The 20,853-nt window shown below is 50.0% G+C and overlaps 1 protein-coding gene across 3 annotated transcripts in view; it reads right to left on the bottom strand.

Moving 5' to 3' along the window:
* Window positions 1-20,853, bottom strand: part of PAIP2B (poly(A) binding protein interacting protein 2B) — a 35,557-nt gene that overhangs the window by 3,064 nt on the left and 11,640 nt on the right. For 2 of the 3 annotated variants that reach the window (XM_083398843.1, XM_083398842.1), the window contains exons 2-3: window positions 8,940-9,103; window positions 471-656 (exon numbers count right to left, since the gene is read on the bottom strand). In XM_083398843.1, the coding sequence (XP_083254969.1) occupies window positions 471-656; window positions 8,940-9,095 (342 nt within the window). In that variant the 5' untranslated portion in view covers window positions 9,096-9,103. Of the gene's footprint in view, window positions 1-470; window positions 657-8,939; window positions 9,104-10,935; window positions 11,161-20,853 lie in introns of those variants that run through there. The other variant, XM_083398844.1, reaches the window with a different exon arrangement.

Here is a 20,853-nt window from a genome sequence, read left to right as displayed (position 1 = left end):
GGCAGGGCTCCCCAACCCAATGTAACCTTCCACAGTAGGAGCAGAAGAGAGACCAGGATTTCTGCTCCCTTCCCCATCATTGCACTTGCACCCCCTCCCTGCCCTTTCTTCTAATACTGAAGTTCTCATCTCTTGGGCTGTTCCTCATTTCTACGCCCTCTCGATAACCCCCTTCCTCCCTGCCTACTCCTCCCTGCGTGCCTCCCATGTTGAGGTATTGATATCTCAGCTTCTTCCTGGCCTAATCCGGCCAGATTTTCTCATAAAATTGTCCATAAAAACAGTATTGAAATGACAGCTATCGATAGCAGTTGCTGCCCCTCTGATTGCGGATGGATTCTAAATGTGGGAGCACCGAGGAAGGTTCTGCCCACCTTTTTGCTCCCGCTTCACATCCCTGCCCCTTATCTGTGACCGACCGACAGAGCCAGGTCCCCATGCCAACTTCCAGCCCCTGTCCCAGGGCTTACCAAAATGTCTTCCGATACGTGGCTGTGGGTGTTGTCGTTGACCGAGAGCCCGTTCAGCTGCTGTTGAAGCTGCCCAATGCCCTGGGGCAGGTCACGGGACGGGATGAACCAATCCTGGTCCTCTTCATCCAGCATCTCCTGGAAACAGCGGTCGAGGAATTCCTGCTCCTGAAGCTCCTCCTCCACCTGGCCAGGAAGCAGATCCACAAGGGAGGGTCACATAGGAAAAGATGTACCTCCAACTGCTTGTCATCCTGTCAAAGCTACTGCACCTACCCCAAAACAGTATGAATTTATACAATCCCTTCCTTCATCGTGGAACCCAGGGCAGCAACACAGGTGGCCATCCAGAGCCGCTTAGCTTCAGCAACATGGAGGCATCAACGGCCTTCAGACCATGGCCTGGGATTCCTCCCCGGCTTGCCAATGTCAGCTGACATTGAGAAGTGCCACAAAGAGGTATGCAGCTTGGAGAAACCTGATGCAAACAAGGAGGGCAGCTCCTGGCTAGCCCCTGCTCTTCCAGATACTCAGCCTGACCTGTCTTTTCCCTTGTCAGTCACAAATCGCCAATGGCAGGCCTCTCCCCTTCTTTGTCTGACCGCTTCTAAAGCCACCTAAGTGAGTGGCTGCCGTTTCGCAATGAATTAATTCTGCACTCTTTTTTTTTTTTTACAATGCAAAACTTTGGTTAACTTGTCCACCCCCCCCCAAAAAAAAGATCTTTATTGAAACTTAACATATATACATAATAACCAGAATTCCCAAAGATTCCCTCACATAAAAAAATATCTAAATTACAACAGCTACTTAATTATACATTATAAAACCCACCACCCACCCTCTACTTCCCTCCACAGCAATTCAACTTCTTTATATTTCTTTCTACCTTTTTCCCTTGCATTCTATAATAAATTATTTTTGTTACATTCTGATTTTTCCTTCTTTCTTTATTGGTTTTGTTATTGCTTACATTTTTTTATTCTAAGCCTATTAGCATGTTATTTTTAGAACAATATTTTGACATATAATCTTCGAAATACTTCTTTCTTAACTTTTGATTTGAGTGGTATCTTATAATTGAAGTTAATTTTGCCAATTCTATATACCGTATTTTTTGCTTTATAAGACTCCTAAAAAGTAAGGGGAAATCTGTGCGCGTCTTCTGGAGCGAATGCAGGCTGCGCAGCTATCCCAGAAGCCAGAACAGCAAGAGGGATTTGCTGCTTTCACCACTTGCTGTGCTGGTTTCTGAGATTCAGAATATTTTTTTTCTTGTTTTCCTCTTCCAAAAACTAGGTGCGTCTTGTGGTCTGGTGCGTCTTATAGAGCGAAAAATACGGTACTTAGTTTACAAATCCACTCTTCGTTGGTATGTCCTGAGATTTCCATTTAGTGGCAATTACTACCCTGGCAGCTGTTATTGCATATAAAAAATTGTTTTTTTCATATGTGGCCCACCAACCCTAACAGATAAGCTTCGGGATTTTTTTTATCAAGGGGGTCTTTGAGGGACTCTCCTCTCTCAGTAGACAGGAGCACATTGTTAAACCACGGCACTTGCTCTGCAGGAGGCAGGGTGGGCCACCAACTTGGACAGCTTTAAGAGAGGGTTAGAGAAATTAATGGAGGAGGAGAGGGCTGCGCTCAGCCTCACTGTGAGGGGCAGCAATGCTTCTGAGTCTCAGTTGCTAGAAACCCCAGGAGGGGAGAGGGCTCTGTTGCTCGGATCCAATTTCCCATAATGGGCATCTGGTAGGCTACTGTGAGAACGGGATGCTGAACCACATGAGTCACGGGCTTGATCCAGCAGGGCTCTTCCTATGTACTTACATTGCCTTCCAGGTGTTTTCTACTATAGCATGGGCTGTTCTGACTGGGATCAATGGGAACTAAAGCCCCAAACAGCTGGACGACACCAGCTTGGGGAAGGCTGTTCCAGGAGTAAAGGTAAAGGTAATGACCATTAGGTCCAGTCGTGGCCGACTCTGAGGTTGCGGCGCTCATCTCGCTTTACTGACCGAGGGAGCCGGCATACAGCTTCCGGGTCATGTGGCCAGCATGACTAAGCCGCTTCTGGCGAACCAGAGCAGCGCACAGAAACGCAGTTTACCTTCCCGCCAGAGCGGTACCTATTTATCTACTTGCACTTTGATGTGCTTTCGGACTGCAGGTGGGCAGGAGCAGGGACCGAGCAATGGGAGCTCACCCCATCAAGGGGATTTGAACCGCCAAGCTTCTGATCGGCAAGTCCTAGGCTCTGTGGTTTAACCCACAGCGCCACCCGTGTCCCTGTTCCAGGATTAGGAGGGAAGAAAAAGATTTCCATCCACTCCTCCCACGCCATTCTCAATATTATTTGGAGGGTGAGCAGAGACGCACACAGTATTGTGTTTTAAAGTATGGCTACTCCACAGATGCACTGTGTGGCGTTCTGGCAGCCATCCCTTCATCTACAATGCCTTTCTCTAAGCCCTCCTTCTGCACAGGGCAATCCATCTCTTCATTAAGTTTCACTCATCCAAGTCCAGAAGTCTTCGGGGCTGCCAAGCCAAGGTTTTCACAGACACTTGTGTGTGAGCTCTAGCCTCTCAGTGGAGCCCATTAAAACAAGAAAAAAGGCCAGAGACACCCTTCCCTTCCCAATTATGTCAACCTTCAAATCACCAAGCTGCCAGGGCAAGAGCAAGCTCAGATTTCACGTCTCGTCAGCCCAACTGCAGATGGTGCTGTACTTCAAGCTGGCGCACGGTGGCACTTGGGACTCACTGCTGGCATTCGTCCCTGAGAGGATGGAGAATGGAAGCTGCACCAACAACATTGCAATTTCCCCGACATGCGCTTAATACAGACATCACAGCGAGCACTAAACACCCCACCCCACCCGGGAACTAATCCTGCATTAGGGGGCATTGTAACACAACCATGCATGCATGTGCCTGACCTTCAGCTGGGGGAAAGACAGAGACAGGCAGGTGACAACGAGCAGTCAAATGCAGACTTAGCTGTGGATTCACTGGGCTGCTGCCTCCCTCCCCTCTCTTCATTACTATTAATCTCCAATTTTACAGCCGTGTCTGTTTACTGAAGGCTAGAAGGTCTCTTGGCTGGGATTATGTGACATTTGGCTGTTCTGCAGGATGCACCCCCTAACATGCTACTAGTAGTGAGTTAAACAGCTGCTGCCTTCTACAGCTACCTTAATTTAGGATATTATCCCTGGACACTAGAGCAGGCTTCCTCAATCTTGGCCCTCCAGATGTTTTTAAACCACAATTCCCAGCATCCCTTACCACTAGTCCTGCTAGCTAGGGATCATGGGAGTTGTAGGCCGGAAACATCTGGAGGGCCGAGGTTGAGGAAGCCTGCACTAGAGAGTCTTCCCAACTGACTTGGAAGGAAAACTCCCTAGACAGAGTGGCACGGCCATTTGACTGCCAATTTGCTGCAGAAATCAATATGTTTCTTGTTTTCCAATGTTATTAATTCCGCTGTATTGCTGCAGCCACTACTTTTATTTATTGTTATACCACTCCGTTGGGTGAATGGGCATGACAAACACCGTTTCCTATAAGCAAGTGGTTAGGGAGTGTTTTTTGTCCCTCTGTTTATAACACTAATTAATGCCTGTGGTCACCCAGTGAAGGCGCATGTTGGAAAACTCAGACTAGCTGTGATTCTTGCATTACCGGAGATGCAACGAGATGACCCTCTGGTCCCTTCCAACTCTCTTAACTCTATGACACAAAGGAATACCTCCGTCACAAAGCCAAACTCTGACATGAGCTACTGCAAGGTATAATAACGGCCACTAACTTGGATGGTTCTGATAAACTCACGGAAGATCCAGCGGTGAATGGCTACTTGCCGCACCCCCCAGTATGCCCACTTATGTGAGTTGCTGGGAAACAAGGGTGGGAGGAAAGGGGGCTGCTATCATGCTCCTGTCCTGCTTGTGGGCTTTCCAGAGGCACCTGGCCGGCCACAGAGGAAAACAGGATGCCGGGTGAGCAAGGCCTTTAGCCTGACTTAGCCACATGGCTCTTACGTCCTCATGCCAGGTGCTTCCTCCCTCCTCAAAGCCCAAACCAGGGAACACAGTTAAAAACCAAGGAGGACTAGGAACATGGTTTCTCAAGCCTCACCTCAGATTGTATGTTGGACAGTGGGTGAAATGCACAGGCCCCAGCCATGGCCAACTGGTCAAGGCCTCCTGGCCACCACCAACTGTTCCACACAAGCAGGGCCCAACACAGCCTTGAGCAACCTGGCGCTCACCAGACATTTTGGATTACAACTCCCATCAGCCCCAGCAGCATGACCATCCTTTTGTATTTGTTACTTATTTGATGTATTTCTAAGTTGCTTTAGACGAAAAGAATACCTCTCAGTAGAGATGATGAAGCACAGAAATCAAGCAAAAGCAAAATTAAAAAGCATCGTGCAGTGCAAAACCCCTCAAATGCTCACCCAACAGCACAGTAAGAAGGAAAATGCCTGGCCCACCCTATTAAAAGATGAGCAGCACAACAGAGATGAACAGAATACTGTCGAGTTGGAAGGGACCACAAGGGTCATCTAGTCCAACCCCCTGCAATGCAGGAATATCTTGTCCAACGTGGGACTTGAACCCACGACCCTGAGATTAAGAGTCTCATGCTCTACAGTGGTACCCCGGGATGCGAACACAACCTGCGTCCGCGCATCACATTTCGCCACTTCCCCGCATGCGTATGACGCCATTTTGACCGTGTGTGCATGTGTGTGCGACGAAACCTGGAAGTAACGCACTCTGTTACTTCCAGGTCGCCACGGAGCGCAACCCGAAAATACTTAACTTGAAGCACATTTATCCCGAAGTATGACTGTCCTACTGAGCCCAAGGACTAAATAAACATGTCTTAGGCCAGTGTCTAAAAATGAAGCATGTTGGTGCCAGGCAAGATTACCCAGGGACAGCATTCCTCAAGGATGTGTGTGTTGCCCAATGAAAAGGCCTGTTTTCATGTTGCCCCTTTTTACTCTTCCTGCGGATGAGGCAGATGGGGAAAAGCCTCCAATGAAGGCTGCAGGGTCTGAGTCAGTTCATGTGGGGGAGACTGTCCTCCAGGGGTTGGGATCCTGCATCCGCATAAGGCTGATGTAGTCCAAACAGCTGGAGATGCGGTCCAAACCATTGGGAAGGCCTCAGACTGGGGAGGAGTAGTTTCACACTTCCTAACAAACAGTACCCCGGACCCCAACTCCCCTTCTGCTTGTGAAGCTCAGTTGCATTTGCAAGCAGGGAAGTCCCAGCCGGCAAATCCCACGACTTTTGTGGCTTTCATTTGCACCAGCCACAGAGCGGCCTCTCCTGGACCAGGGACGCTTCGTTCATCCCAGCAGCTGTCACAATGCAGGCATGCCAAGAAGCCCTTGAGAGGCCAACTTCTCACGGTTGCAGCATTTCTCACTGCACACGGAATGCTCGACAATCCCTCCACCTTCACAACCACTTTGTGGGTCAGGTTCCCCTATGGGCAACAGAGTGAGCAACTAGCTCAAAGCCAGCCAGCCAGCCAGCCCACCCACTCAGTTTAGGAGCTCAGCTTAAAGTTCAACCAGACGCTATGCCACAGGGACACGCCTGGCCTCTCCGCCCTCCATCCTGGGGCTTCTCCACTTCCCCAGAATGTCCTGCCTTTGTACTCTTTCAAAAGAAGGAGAATGAATGTCTCCTGGGTGACTCTGTGGCTTGCCCTGCCCACAGAGAACATTTTGCAGGAGCTGCCATCCTCCTTCTCAGTGGTCTTGCTGCAAGCCTTCCTATCTGCTTCTGGGCCCCACCCAGAGGCTGCCCTCTTCCCAAACAGAAGAGGCTCAGTACTGATTCAACTGGCTCCAGGAAAGCAGCAGGGCTGGTCTGCTCACCCCCAAGAAGGAAGGGTTTCGGATTTCTTGTTTTCGGCTGAAGCCGCCTCCTCTGCCAATGAGACCCTCGGAAGGCAGGCGGGGCTTCTCCTGTCATCCCTGAGCAAGATTCCTTCCTGCTGTGGAGGCTTTCCTCGCACACTGCCACATCGCAAGCTTGGCAGCTGGACAGAGGCCCCGAGAAGACAGGAAGCAGCAAAACCGCCCCGCCAAGGCTTGGAGCGCAGCAGGCTAAGCAGTTCCAGACCTCCCAGAGCAGAAGGGAGATGCCGAGAGCAGCTGAGAGAAGAACCAGGGAGCTTCAGCTGTAAGGTCTGAGGGTTCAGCTCTCACCAAAATTGCCCCCCAGCTCAACCTCAATGGTCAAGCACAAAAGAGAGTCCAGAGGCAGGAATATAGGGAGCTGCGTCGCAGCAGCTCAGCCACCCTGACCCAGGTAGCCTTTTACTGTCTCCCCCAACTGCTAACTGTTCTCCTGGGCCTCAGGTGGAAATGAGCTTCCCCATCACCTGCCAGCTGAACCTTTCTGCTGGAGATGCTGGCAGAGATTGAACTCGGGACCCACTGGAGGCCCATTCCGCCAGACTGCCTAAGCGGGAGAGAGATGGGAAGCAACGGGGCTCATTTAATGCGCTCTACTCCAGCTCCATCAAGCACCTCCCTGCCCCTGAACTGTGCCAAGCTGGTCACTGGAGGAGCAACTGTTCAGAAATTGGTGCCCGGGTCTTTATTTTCCTCTTCCCTCCCTGTCCCTTTCGCCTTGCGTGTCAGGTTTCTTTTCAGATCATGAGCCTGTGGGTAGCGTCTGTCTTGGCTACACGTAAGCTGCTCAGGGAGCCTTTGGGGCATAAATGCAATAAATAAATAGAGCCTGCCCTGCCCCATTCAGCTATGGTCCTCTACAAGGCGCTTCCTCAGCAGGGCTGGAGTGGGCAAGGGAAGGGAGACAAGGTGGCCAGGGAGCAAAAGCAGCCAGGGAGGGGAGAGGCAAGGACACAAGGACTCTGGCAACAGATGCAGGGAAGAGGAGCATGCATCCTAAAGAGAAGTGGTGGCAAGCTGCAGGATCCTTCTCCCTGCCACCTCCTACAGCCCAGCCTTTGCAGCAGCTCTGCCCTTGAAGAGGTATTGAGAAGTGCAGCGAATGCTCCATGCCGAGGAGCTCATCTCGCCTGTTTGGCAACTGCTGTGCTGGCAGCTGCTGGGCCTTCTCCAGGCGGAATTCAAGGCACTCCTGCTTACCTTTCAAGCCCCTTGTGGCCTTGGAGCCAGTGGGGTGGGGGGCACCGCTGCCTCTTCCTGTGGGAGCTCCTACGGCAGCTACAGGCCGAGCCCAAGAGGCGGCCAGAACTTGGGACTGCCAGGAGAGGGGCCTTGAGGCCAGTAGCCCAAAAGCTCTGGGCTGCCGTCCTAGAGGAAGCACGGCAGCACTCCTTTCTCCTCTGTTTTTGAGAAAGCATTCATCTGTTGGGTGGTCCTTCCCCTGGTTTTTAATGCTGCTGGATTTTACTGAGTCCTGCCATTTCTAAAGTTTGCAATCGGAAGCCACATCAAGGGTAGAAAAAGTGGGTTGAAGATAATCTAAAATGAATAGATTGATAAAGACCAAATTCCTAGCTGTCGTGCAGCCACAGAGGCAGGTGGAGGCTTGCCATCAGAGAGATGAGGGAGAGACTGGGGTTTCCTGAAAGATCAGGAATGGACATTTTAGTGCCCCCAAAATCTCCTTTCTCCTCCCCTCCAACGTCTCCTGTGCCTTCTCCTTCTTACTTCCCTCCTTCCGCCATCTGTCAGCCTGGTCTTTACCCAAAGATGAAGTTCTTTCAAAGAAGCTTAAACACACCCCTTGATTAAAGCCACATCTTAGTGGCATGGTTTTATTTTTTTTAAGGTAGGCAAATCTCTTTCTATTACTAATGCAGGTGAAGGAGAGCCACTTGCCCAAGGCTGAGGCGAGGTTCTAATGGCAGACTTCCTGCCTCCCATGCCACTTCTCCAGACAGGGCTAGCCTCTTGCTCAACATGGGAGTTACAGAACTCCCTCCCACAGGAAGCAGTGATGGCCCCATAGTTAGATGGGTTTAAAAGAGGATTAGACAAATCCGTGGAGGAGAGGACCAGAAATGGCTACTAGCCATGACAGCTTTCCTCTGCCTCCACAGCTGTAATATTTCCAAATACCAGTTGCTGGAAGCCACGGAAGGGGAGTGTGTTCTTGTCCTTGAATGCTGCTTGTGGGTTTCACAGAAGAGGCATTTCGGTTGGCCACCCTGAGAACAGGATGCTGGACTAGTTCTTATGGAAAGTCATAAACACCAACCCCCTGCCCTATCCAGAGTGTGGGCTGCCCCAACCTGTGAGTGAGGACGACACAAAGCAGGCGGCCAGCCCGAGCATCTATTTTCAAGTGATTTCTGATTTTCTAATGGTGTTCTGTACTCTACTGGCATTTCGCTTTTCATAATCCCTGTAGGCTGCCCCATAAAAACTGGCCTATAAACCGCGTACCGAGGAACAGACTGGAGAGTCAGCAACTGCAGCAAGCCCCGACTGCCTCACCTGCCGGTTGAAGTCCTCTTCGTTCTCCATCCACATGTACTCGGCAAAGGGGTTGTTCTCCTTCTCATCATGCCCGTTCACTACCTGGTCCTCCTTGGATTTTGCAGGGGTGGTGGCAGTCGTGGTCGTGTTTGCCACGCTGGAACCATTCATCATTACGGAATCTGAGAAGGGAAGACGAAAAATGCGTTAGGAATAGAGAAAAGAATACGGGACACTTTCACAGCTCAGGAGCCAACAGCAGATGCCACCCCAGCCCCCAGTATAATGGTCATGGTGCTTCACAGAAATACTGCCTAGGGATTGAGAATTTCTGAGAGCTTGGATGTCTGGAAAGAAGAGATTTCTCCTGTTCCTGGGCAGAAAGAAGAGAATCTCTGCTGGCACTGGGGTGGGGGTAAGTGAGAAAGAGATCCACAGTACTGACCTGGCTCTCTTATACACTAGACTGCACATAGGCAGTCCATCCAATGAGCATCCATCAGCCTGGGAGATGAGAGCCAGAGACAGGAAACACATGAGAAAGAAGGAGATTCCATAGCTACCCAGTCTTCTACATGTTTACTTGAACTCAAGGGGTTTCTCTCCCATGAAATGGGATACAGGGTTACACCCTCCCAGGGTGGAAAAGAAGATGCCCTCATGCTGGCCCATCCATCACCGTCTTCAACCATGAACTTGGAAGAGAAGCAGTCCGCTGTCTGCCTCTGTGACAGAAACCATGAGAGTGGTTGCCGGCACAGCCAACGGCAGCTGCAACCCCTGAAGAATGAGGCAAGAGCAGCAGCAGAAAGGCAAAATGTCCGGCTGTGATACTCTGTAGGACTAGAAAGGAGAAGGCCCTGTTGAACTCAGGGGAGTGTTGCTTCCTATTAAACATGCCCAGGATGGGGCTGTTATGCCTCTCTTGTGGCAAGACGTGCAAAGGAAATCCATAATGGGGAGGGGAACTGCTAAGAATCCCACCACTGGGAGTCACGACAGATAAGTTTCTTACCCACCCTAATTACCACTCGCTGCATCTGCAAACACCTGAGAATGGTGCCCGTGAGTGAGAGAGATCCCATGGAGACAGGCAAGCCTGCAATGGATCCAAACTACAAGAAAGAAGATTCCACCTAAACATTAGGAAGAACTTCCTAACAGTAAGAGCTGTTCGACAGTGGAATTTGCTGCCAGGGAGTGTGGTGGAGTCTCCTTCTTTGGAAGTCTTTAAGCAGAGGCTTGACAACCATATGTCAGGAGTGCTCTGATGGTGTTTCCTGCTTGGCAGGGGGTTGGACTCGATGGCCCTTGTGGTCTCTTCCAACTCTATGATTCTAAGTTGACACAGGGCTTTGAAAAGGATCCAACAGCATGGAAAGAGATTAGGAGCCACACAGCTGCCTCAGCACTAGTGGCTTGGGTTCTCAAACTGTATTCTGCATTGTCTTCAAGGACAGTCCAATGGGCAGTGCATTCAAGTCATCTACAGGTAACCAGAGCATGATGGATCACTGGGTTAAGACTCTCTCCCAGATAGAATAAGAAAGCCACCCCGGCCCACTCCAAGTACTTCACTCAGCCTGAAAAAAGTCTCTCTGCAAGGCCCTGTCTATGAGATTTTGGGCCCAAACAATCCAGCACAGTCTACCATGCAGTGCCAAGGAGCAAGCTAGAGTCCCAGCCCCACTGCAGCCTAGAAAGCTTTCAGCTGCAGCCTCTTGATCAGCCGTGACGCTTAAGGCCACCGAGGGGGTCAACCTGTGAACCACTGCAACTGGAAGCTCAGACAAATGCCTGCCTCTCCTTGTTTTCTCTCTTGCCACACAACGAAAACTTGGTGAACTGCCCTGAGATCTAGAGTACAGATATAGGAAATATAGGCAAATTTAAAAAATAATAATACTAATATGTAATAGCATGCCAGGGAGGAGGGCTGTACTGGTGTCTCCCTCTCTGGCATGGTGGTTCTCTTATGTGCAGGGGACAGTTTTGTATGTGTAAGAAGTCCAACCTTGAGAATTCACACAAGCACTTCAACATGCTGCAGTGGGACCATCAGAGGGAGACGGAGTCTTCGGAGGGGCCTGAAGGCAAGTTCTGAGTTTGCAGCAGTTCACAAGGGCAACGACAGAGCTGTTGTGCCAGTTCATGGGGGAATGGCTGCAAGGCACCCTGCGTGGTACAGAAACATGCCTGAGGGCTTCCCACAGGGATCTGGTTGGTCACTGTGTGAACAGAATGCTGGAAAAGATGGAACAGATGAGGCTACTGGCCGGATCCTGCAGGCTCTTCCTAAATTCTTAAACACCAAAGCTACTAGGAACACATTGGGACTGCAGCACCAACACTGTCAGGCAAGCGAAGATGCCATGCGGCAAATAATACTGTCCTACACAAATCCGAATTGCAGGGCCATAGAGCCTAAACCCTATCCTGGTGGAAAATAATATGCAAAGCAGGACAAGGGTTGGATTTGGCCACCCCATTCCACCAAAACTAGTTTCCATGCTAGAGAAAACCAGATGCCCTGTTCCAAATCAAACAATACTTTTCATTAATAACGTTTATTCCGTTCAATAAGTTTATTGTGCTAGCCAAAGGCCATGACAAAACCATCCAAACACAAACATTTATTCATACTAAGCAGCCGCAAGAAAGATCAAACTCCCAATGGACCGCTTGGGTGACGTGAGAGCTTGAGAGAGTTTGGCAGTGAAAACTACACAAGGCACAGGAAACGACAGCAGAATGACAACATGGGGGGCTGAGAGGGAGAGCAGCATCTAGGCACCAACACTTCCCAGCTGCAGTGCTTCCCCATCCACCCCTGGAGAAACATTTGGGGTATTCTCAGTGGGTAGGAGGGATGCATAGCTGTAACTAGACTTGAAACTGGGACAGCTGGATTGAAGACCCCATCTCTGCTATGCATGCTCAGAAAATTCACTCCTTTTCAGCTTCAACTGCCCTTCTGTAAAATGGGAACACAGAGACCTATAGAAAAGGGGGGCCTTTAAAGGTGCACACAAATGACCACAAAATGTGTGCTCCAAAGTTAGCAGAGGGAAACGCACAAAAATACGTGGAAAGGTTCTCCCCTTTTTGCAGTACCCCCAACCCTTTCCATGCCACCAACCAAATGCTTACTCCGACAGGGAGGGAGGGTGCGGCTGGAGGTTCAATCCCAGAGGATGTTGCAACAGCCTCATGCTGCTAGCTCCATGCCTGCGCGTTTAAAAGATCTGCATGCAAAATCATTATTTTCTAGCCAAACTGCACAAGGCCTATTCTCTCACCAGAGCCCTCTGCACAGGGCACGTTATGAACTCCACATGGCTTTCTTCAAGAAGACATTTGGACAAGGTATTTTGACTGTCCAGGCTGAGCAAGCCCTGGTTCCATGCATTTTACTCATCTGAGGGACCCTTCTGCAAGATCCAGAATTGTTTTTGCCCGTGCTTCTACACGGCTTTATGCAAGTGAGTCGTAGGCAACGTATAACCGTCGGAAATGACGCTTCAATGCTTTCCACATGCATCATGTAAGGAGGGTTTTGGGTATCGCATGGCAGGATAGAATTTGAAACAAAGATGTGCTCCTCCCAAGCTCACATTCCCAGCATGTTTGCACTCCTGTCTCAGTGATGTCTACACTGCCTTGGTCATGTCCACAGAGTGGAAGATGGCAGGATCCCCAAGAACGTGCTCTATGGGGATTGCATTACAAAGATGTCTGCCAATGTGACATGAAGGCTGGCAAAAACAACCCCACCATGTGGGAATCCCTTGCAGATGATCACAGTGCCTGGAGGCAGGCAGGCAGGTCATGCATCCATAGTAGCGACCAGGGGAAGAATGACCACTGGGGGGAGTGCAGAGAGAAGAAACACCCTGGCCCATCTACAGCAGCACAACCAGACACCTTCTTCTGCCCCAGATGCAACAAAACATGTCTCTACAGCCACAGCAGGCGCTGTAACTCTCCAACCCTTTGACCTCACCCTCAAAGGCACACTCCTCCATTGTTTCCCAAGACAGACGGACACCAAGCAAGCAACCAACCATAGACTGACACTGAAGATCCAGTTGCAAAGTTGACTTGGCTGAGTCATCGCCCTGAATCAAAGTGCTGGCCTGAGCCTCCGGCAGCCTCAGATGTTGTGGGTTCAGGGGGCTTAGCAGGACCTGGGCAGGAAGAGGAAGTCCACTGCTTCACATGGGACTCTCTCTCTCTCTTTCATCCACCTTCACCTCCGTACGTATCATCAGAAGCTGCTATATGTTGAGTCAGACCACTGGCCCATCTACTTCAGTACTGTCTGCACAGACTTGCAGTTCCTCTCCGGGATTTCAGGCAGGGGTCTCAGCCTTGTGTTTGCAAGACAGATGCTTTATCACTGAGCTACAGTCTTTCCCATATGCACTGGAAAGGCCCTGTGTCGGATTTTGGAAATTACCAAAACTAAAATGAAATCTCTAATCTCTAAAAAATTCCATTGCTCCTGTATAAACTTGGCCTTAGGACATAACTGACAGATACACCAAGCATTTCATAACAAAACTTGCCCAAAGTAGCCCTTTATCGGTTTCCCAAGTCCTAGATGCTTGAGCAGAAAGTACTTCCGTAGAGGCAGATTGCCAAAACCACTGGCTACTGCCTCCTGCCCCACCTTATTTCTCCCTCTCCGCTGAGTAAATGAGCAGTTGATCAAGCAAAGCCACAAGATTCATGGAGGCTGGGCTGGTGAACTCCAGGCGCTGGCAAAGACGGGCCAAATCTCCTGCCAGAGTGAACTCCCCAAGATGGGCAGAGGCCGCACCAGTCTCAACAACTGAATGCCGGCTGGCGAGGGGGCCCTGCTGGGGCAATGGGTGAAGGAGGCCTTCTTGTCTCAGCCTCTGAATGTGGTCCAAGCTGCATGTTTCAATGCAAACGATGCCTATCCATTTCAGGGAAAAGAGCAGAAGTAAAACTTTGTGCTTTGAACAGTCTCCGCAGGCCACGTGCATGTCGGTTCCTATGAACAGCCTTTGGGACTGCATCACACACATCTTCAGAAGTGCCCTCCCAAAGACAGCGTCCAATTATTTAGAAAGATCTCCACTGCCCACGTTTTTCCTTTCCATACTTTGTAACAGGCCATTTCATTTGGTGCCGTTATGTGGCAGGTTTTCCTCAGCCACTGGTCAATGGTTGGAGCCACAGGGTTTCCCCCAAATTTTTGCTACTGCTTCCAAGGCAAGAGCCAGTTCTCTTCCAGTAGTCAGTACTTGCTTTGCACGCAGAAATCTCAAATGGCACCTCTGGCTTCAAAGTGTGTGAACAGGAAGGCACTAGCGGGCGACTTCAACCTCCTGCACCTGGAATGTGCCTTGCTAAGGCCTAGCTAAGGGAACCTGTCTTGAAAACCAGAGAAACACCGTGCCTCTGAGCACAGGCAGAGCACCACTCATATTCAGGTCAGATGAAAGCACAGTATTTCAGAAGAACCTTGGTCCCAAGTTCCAGTTCTTTTAGGAGTTCATGACTGTCCCTTTGGACTAAGATGGGGGGCGGGGAGCAAGCTGACTAGGATGCTGCTCCTCCAAAGAAGCCACCCAGGCCCAGGGGCTCTTTCGGAAGGGCTCCACCCACTGCGGGATTCGCAGCCATTTCCTGAGCAGCCAAAAGGCTTTCCCAGCCATTTGCCAGGTGCTGAGCAACAAAAGCTGGGAGCTGGCGGCGTCTCCCACCATATGGGCTGTAAATCAGCCCAGTCTGCACCGAGGCCCCGGAGAAGAGAGTCCCTACCGAGCGGGAGTTGGCAGGAGAAAAGGAACCACGTCACCCGGAGAGGCCGTGGAAAAACACCACGCGCCGATGAGATAAATGGCAAGAGGGACCCCGGGAGGGAGCTGGCTGGCTCTTGGCCAAGGAGAGGAAGAGGACACTGCTTCTGCAACAGGGGAGGGGGCTAAATCCTCCCCTCCAGCAACACTGCAGCTTAGCAAGCCTTGCATGGGGAAATAGGTCAGCCTAAGGACTTCTCAGTCGGCACCTGGCGGGAATCCAGAGGAGCCCGAAGACAAGGGGAAGGGGGGGGGGCTTCCTCCACCAGACCACCAAAAGAAGACAGAGCGTAGCAAACTCAGCTGCCTGGTAACAGGACAGCAGCTGGTGAGAAATGGAAGAGTTTGCGGGGGGGGGGAGGTTGGTTGTCATTCAGAGTTAAGGAGCTGCGTCAGACACAGCTTCTGTGCAACTGAGGGCAAGTTGGGCAGGGTGGGGTTGGCAGAAGGCCATCTGCAGCCAGCAGGAGCAAACCAAAGAGACAGCTTGGCTGTTTTTATAGGTGCAGGCGGGATTAGTTGAACCGCCCTGGCCCACCAGGGCAGAGAGGCTTCCTAAGCTTCCAGCTGAGAAGTAAGGAAAAACTGGGGAGGAGGGAAGAACGTATGGAGCCCCTTCTACCCTTCATGAGAAGACCAACTGATTGAGAAAAAGGCTTGCATGCTGCTTTGCAGAAGGAGAGTCTCAAAGTGGTTTCCAGACCCCAACAAGCACCAACGGCAATCGCAAAATGCAACCGTCAATCTGGCTGTGAGGGTGACCTGTTGCTCCTCCTCCTTCCCTGTGCCCATTGCGCTTCGCCCTCTTGAGGAATGGAGGATGCAGAGCGTCAGGTAACCACGACCAATGCCAGCCTTGCCCAATGACTTGGTGGGCTCCCACCCCCAGTGGGATGGCTTCCCAGAGTATCTTGAGGAGGTTTCTCTTCTTCCAAGTCTGAGGCTCAGATCCAGGAACCATAGAGACCAGGGCTTCGTTTCCTAAGACTTTCAGAAATGTGTGAGTGGCTCCATGGAGGGCTAAGCAGGGTGTTGGGCTGCTCCGCTATGGAGTGGGCCTGTGAAAGTTGCTCCAGTTTCACCGCGACTGCTACTGGAGCAGGGTTGCCAGCCAAGGATGTGATGTGCAGAGCTTTAACTTTAAGCGTGGAAACAGCTCACCCAACAAAACTACCATTTCCCATAGCTGGACCCAGAAGATCCCAACCAGGCATCCTACCCTGGCCTTCTGTCTTGCTCTTTACATGCTCGTTGCCATGGAGGAAAGTGAAACATTTATTTGCTACCAACACAAGATGCGATCACAGCCCATAATAAAAAGCCTCTCCATGGATCCCAGGCCTGATGCCAGATCCTTGGATTCCACAGTTTTGCATGAAGGCAGAATTCAGTACTCGGCAGTGTCTTCAGCACTCAGGAAAAAAGGTTTCCCCTGCTCCCCACCCCAAGAGCAGAATTTTAGTTCTATGGCTGCAGAAAAGAACTCTGAATGTGTGCCCAGACAACCTCAGAGCGAAGGCCAAGCTGGACTACCTACAGTCAAAAAGTGGGGATTCAGTACGCCCTAACCCAAAAGCTTCTTCTAATGGAATCACAGTGAGTTAAATGTTCATGAAGTGGCTCCTCTAGACAGGTTCAGACTTACTTGTAAAATCTCAGCACAGAGCCCACACACAAATTCAGAGACCTCAGCACACTCTTTCACAGGGGCAGGGAATTTCCCACATGCTCAGGAGCACAGCCATCTCACATAAGGGTCTTCAACAGGGTGGGGAGCTCTCAGCAGGCAACCAAGGCACTTAGAAAACGCAGCCTCTTTATAAGGTGCCTAGGAACCTCGAGAGGCAGAGGACTCCTCGGTGACTGAAATGCTGCCAGCGTCAGCACATGCAACCTTCTAATTAAAGAGAGAAGCAAGGCATGCATTTTATGGCTGCTCAGTGAACAGCATGATGTGCAAGGCTTAACCACCGCTTGAGAGATCTGGAAGGCACGAGGCTGCTGGACAGAGAGCCAAGAGGCACAGACACAGAGGCGGGCAGGGAAGCGGGCCATGGGGCAAGGACAGTCAGTTTAACCCTTGCCCCTCCCAGACACACAAAGGTGGGCAGTTTAACCTAAAGGACACAGGGCTTCTGCACCAAGATTTCAAAAACCAGGCAGCTCCTCCTCCTGTGTTGCCTCCCCAATCAGTATTCTGCAAATAAACCTAAAATTCCTAGTCCATACAGAACTATGCTACACATTTGTGGTGCACTGGCACCTAGACTTTCTATGGTTTACTTATTGGTATTTTAGGTGTTACTTACTGATCCAATGTTATTGTAGTTTTACTACTGAGGTAGTTTGTTAACCTTTAGTCCCCGCACTTCACTCAGATCTCACCCATGGCTCCTAAAGCTGTCAGCATGTGACAGTGGCCACAACCCAGGGGCAGCTTTGATTCGCTGGCTAAAGCAGGTGAGGGTAGCCGATAGGTCCCAAACCCTCAGTGGGTTAGGAAATTCCCCTGCATGCCAAGACAGGATTGAGGAGACAAGACCAATAGTGGGTCCAAGAAGGTGGTTTCTGCACATGCTGTGGAGGGAAGTGAGGGTCAGATGGGGCTCATCAACTTGGGAAGGGAGCCCAGCTAGAAGGAAAAATCTGATCCGAAACCTCCATTTCCTTGTGGGATATCTTCAGAGAAGAAAAGTCTCAGGAGTAAACCCTACACAAATCTGGAGCGGAGTCCCTAAGGTGGTTGGATGGTGCCTTCTGGCAACTCCTGCAGCCAAGCTGGTGCCAAAAGTATTGTTCTGCTTTCCTCTGGACCACATCAGTAAAGCTAGGGGGGGTCGGGTCTGGACAACCCAGGACCTCCAGACACACTGCCCAGGCACGTGCCCCAGGGAGGTCCCATTGGTGCTGCTGATGCAGTGGTTTGACTTCATCTCCGGAGGTGCACTTCCCTGTCTCTCGATGGACACCAACAACTACTACTGTTTGCTGCTTTGGTATCATTTTGATGTGAAAGCAGTAAAAGAGTTCTTTTTAAAAAATCAATAAAAGAGAAAGCATTTTTCTGCTTAGTTACCTGGAGCGAATTCTGAACTCGCCCCAGGCAACCAAGTTGGACAAGCTTCCTTTTCCAGCTGTACCTCCCCTCCCCTCTACCCCACAAAAATAGATGTTTTCATCACTCTGAAGGCAAACATACAGGAGCCAACCCTCCCCTTGTGACATTTCCGACATGCCAGAATTCTGGCGTCAACTGACTGGGTTGTGGCGGGTGCAAACCTGAGCAGCTGGAATAGGCCTGGGATCCTGCTGCTGCTGCTGCAGCCTCTGTGGAGGAATAAGAGCTGCCCTTTGGCAGGGCCAAGCTGAGGTGCCTTTTGTAAATGATCAGCCAGTCAACAAACTGAACGATTCTCAAAGCTATTTATAGGAGCTCAAACGGGAACCCAATCGCAGGTGGCCTCTTCGCTCACCTCACCCTTGACATTCCCACCTCGAGACAGTTTTCAATAAGTATCTGGCAGAACTTTAACCACAAGAGCAAATCACCTAACAACCTTCAAACATGGCGACAAGCTTTCCCACATCTAGGCCCATTGTGCTACTCAAACACTATGTCTGAAAGACAGGGTCAGTGAATCCCCCAGACGACTCCTCAGCCTTCTGGCCCAAGATGGCGGCTGTTTAAGGTGGTAGACCATCAGAGCATCCTGAAAAAGCCAAATGCAGGTTCACAGCCGTACCAGATGGCCAAATCAGCCAGGTTTGCAAAATCTTTAGGTTGCCACACAATTAGATCGCATTTCAGTCTCAAAATCAGATGTTAATCCCCGTTCCTTAATCAGCTTTGAGAAGTAACCAACAGAGATAGGAATCTTCAAGCAGAAAAACAAAGGGGCAGACTCACACGCTAAGAGGGCAGTCACACACTTTGTATTTAGTGAGAATGTGGCTGGTGCTAGATTTGAACCCCAAGCTCTCACACAACCATGTACAAAACCAACCCTGACCAAACTCACACTGTCTTTAATAGGTGTCGAAAACCTGTTGTATCACTGAGTCAATTAGCTACAATTCTTATAAGCTTTTGTCAAAGATAAACTCAATGCACCTTACAGCCAATTAAAACATACAAAAGTTGAGCAAGACTACTTTAGAAAGCACTGTAAATCATTTCATAGTAACCCTAACCCACACAATCTCTGGAAGTTCTTTGCATCAGTCTTTTCCATGAAAAACTACAAACCCTCAAACTGAAAAGAAGTTCGCTTCTTGTTGGAAAACATCAGCAAAGTTTCAGCAAAACCTATCAATAGATTTGGAGTATTTTCCCTGCTGCAGTCAATAGCAGTAATATATTATTGTTCATGTTATATTGACAGTCAGGAGTTCCTTTCCCCTGATAAATATTGAGGGAGGAAAATATGACTTCACAAAAGATTGCTCTCCATGTTCATATGTAGGTGGGTTTTTTTTTGTAAGGAGGCGTTTTTTAAATGTTTGCTATGTTTATTGTATTTTTTTCAATGTTTCCAACAAGAATGCTGTTAAATACATTGTGAATGTTTAAAATGCTCTTCTTAACAAAATTGTCACCATCCCAACACAGCTATGGTTTCCAGTTGACTAAAAGATCAACCCAATGAGAGACGCACTTGTGAGAAGGTATGGATTGAGCAGCGGAGTTCATTCAGACTTCCCCTACAGAAATAATTAGGGTGGGGGAGGAGTACAGAAAGCACTACTTGAACCAAGCTGCCAAGCTATTGTGGTTTTGATAGAACTGCCAACTCACTTGGATTTAGCAGCGCTGCCCCCTTTCAACTGTGTGATGCAGCAGCAAAAAAAGTGAATGCTATACTAGGCTGCATCAACCGAAGTCTAGTGTCTCAAACAAGGGAAGTCATAATCCTGCTCTATTCTGCCCTGGTCAGACCACACCTGAAGTCCTGTGTCCAGTTCTGGGCACCACAATTTAAGGCTATTGAAAGACTGAAATATGTACAGAGGAAGGCAACCAGGATGATCAAGGTCTGGAGACCAAATCATATGAGGAAAAGTTGATGGAATTGGGTATGTTTAGCCTGGTAAAGGAGAGACAGAGGAGATAGGATAGCTATCTTCAAATATCTAAAGAAGTGGTTTTCAACCAGTGTGCTGTGGCCCCCTGGGGTGCCTTGAATGCTGGTCAGGGGTGCCACGGGCAACACTGGCCCCTGTCCCTCTTTCCTTCCCTCCCTCCTCTGGTGCCCTCTTGCATCTCTGCCTTCCAAAGGCTTGCACAGACATTTACTGCAGCAGCCCTGGCTATAGGCTCTGCAGGTGAATGGTGCCTGTGAGAAGCACATCTCTTTGGGGCGGGGTGGGGGGCAGCTCAGAGACCAGGGACAGCAGCAGCGGCTGCCCAGAGGACTCCCAAGGAGAGGGGAGAGGAGGGCACACTCCGCAAAGGAAGGTGTTCAAAAAAGGGTAAGAGGCTGCCAGCTTTGCAGGCAAGGGGTGACCTAACTGGGCTCCTGAGCCCCACAGCAGAGCCACAGAACTTAAGGGAGCCGTGGGCTCAAAAAGGTTGGAAACCTCTGAACTAAATGGCTGCCACATGGAAGATCGAGCAAGCTTGTTTTCTCCTGCTCTGGATAATGCTGACCTGCCTTACTGGCTTGCAGCCTTATTGGCTTGCGGAAAGAATGACCACAGTCCACTCACAGATGAAGGGGCATGGCTTGGGGCTTCCCTTGTGCTTGGTCTGGAAACTGCAGTTAGTGCAGAATGCTGCAAAACAATTGCTTTCAAGACTGAACGTCTGCCAGCATACTATGCCCACATTTGAAGATCTGTGTCGGCTACCAGTCTGCCATTGGGTTGAGTTCAAGGTGTTCCCAGTGCCCATAATACACAGAACTGCTTGGGAACAGTTGACTTAAGGGATCACCTTAGCCCATTCATGCTGACTCAACTGATCCACAGAACAAGTGCCAGGCAACATCCATTCTGTGTCTGTCAGGAGTTTTATGCCTTTAGTGGGGCAGTACCTGTACTTTGGAAGCCCCTGCCTATTGGCCATTGTTTTATTATTTTATATGGCTGCTGAAAACTTTTGG

The sequence above is a fragment of the Podarcis tiliguerta genome (assembly GCF_965153285.1).
Source record: "Podarcis tiliguerta genome assembly, chromosome: 9".
Taxonomy (NCBI): domain Eukaryota; kingdom Metazoa; phylum Chordata; class Lepidosauria; order Squamata; family Lacertidae; genus Podarcis; species Podarcis tiliguerta.
The sequence above is the reverse complement of the archived record's forward strand: the minus strand, read 5'-3'. Positions and strand labels throughout refer to the sequence as shown.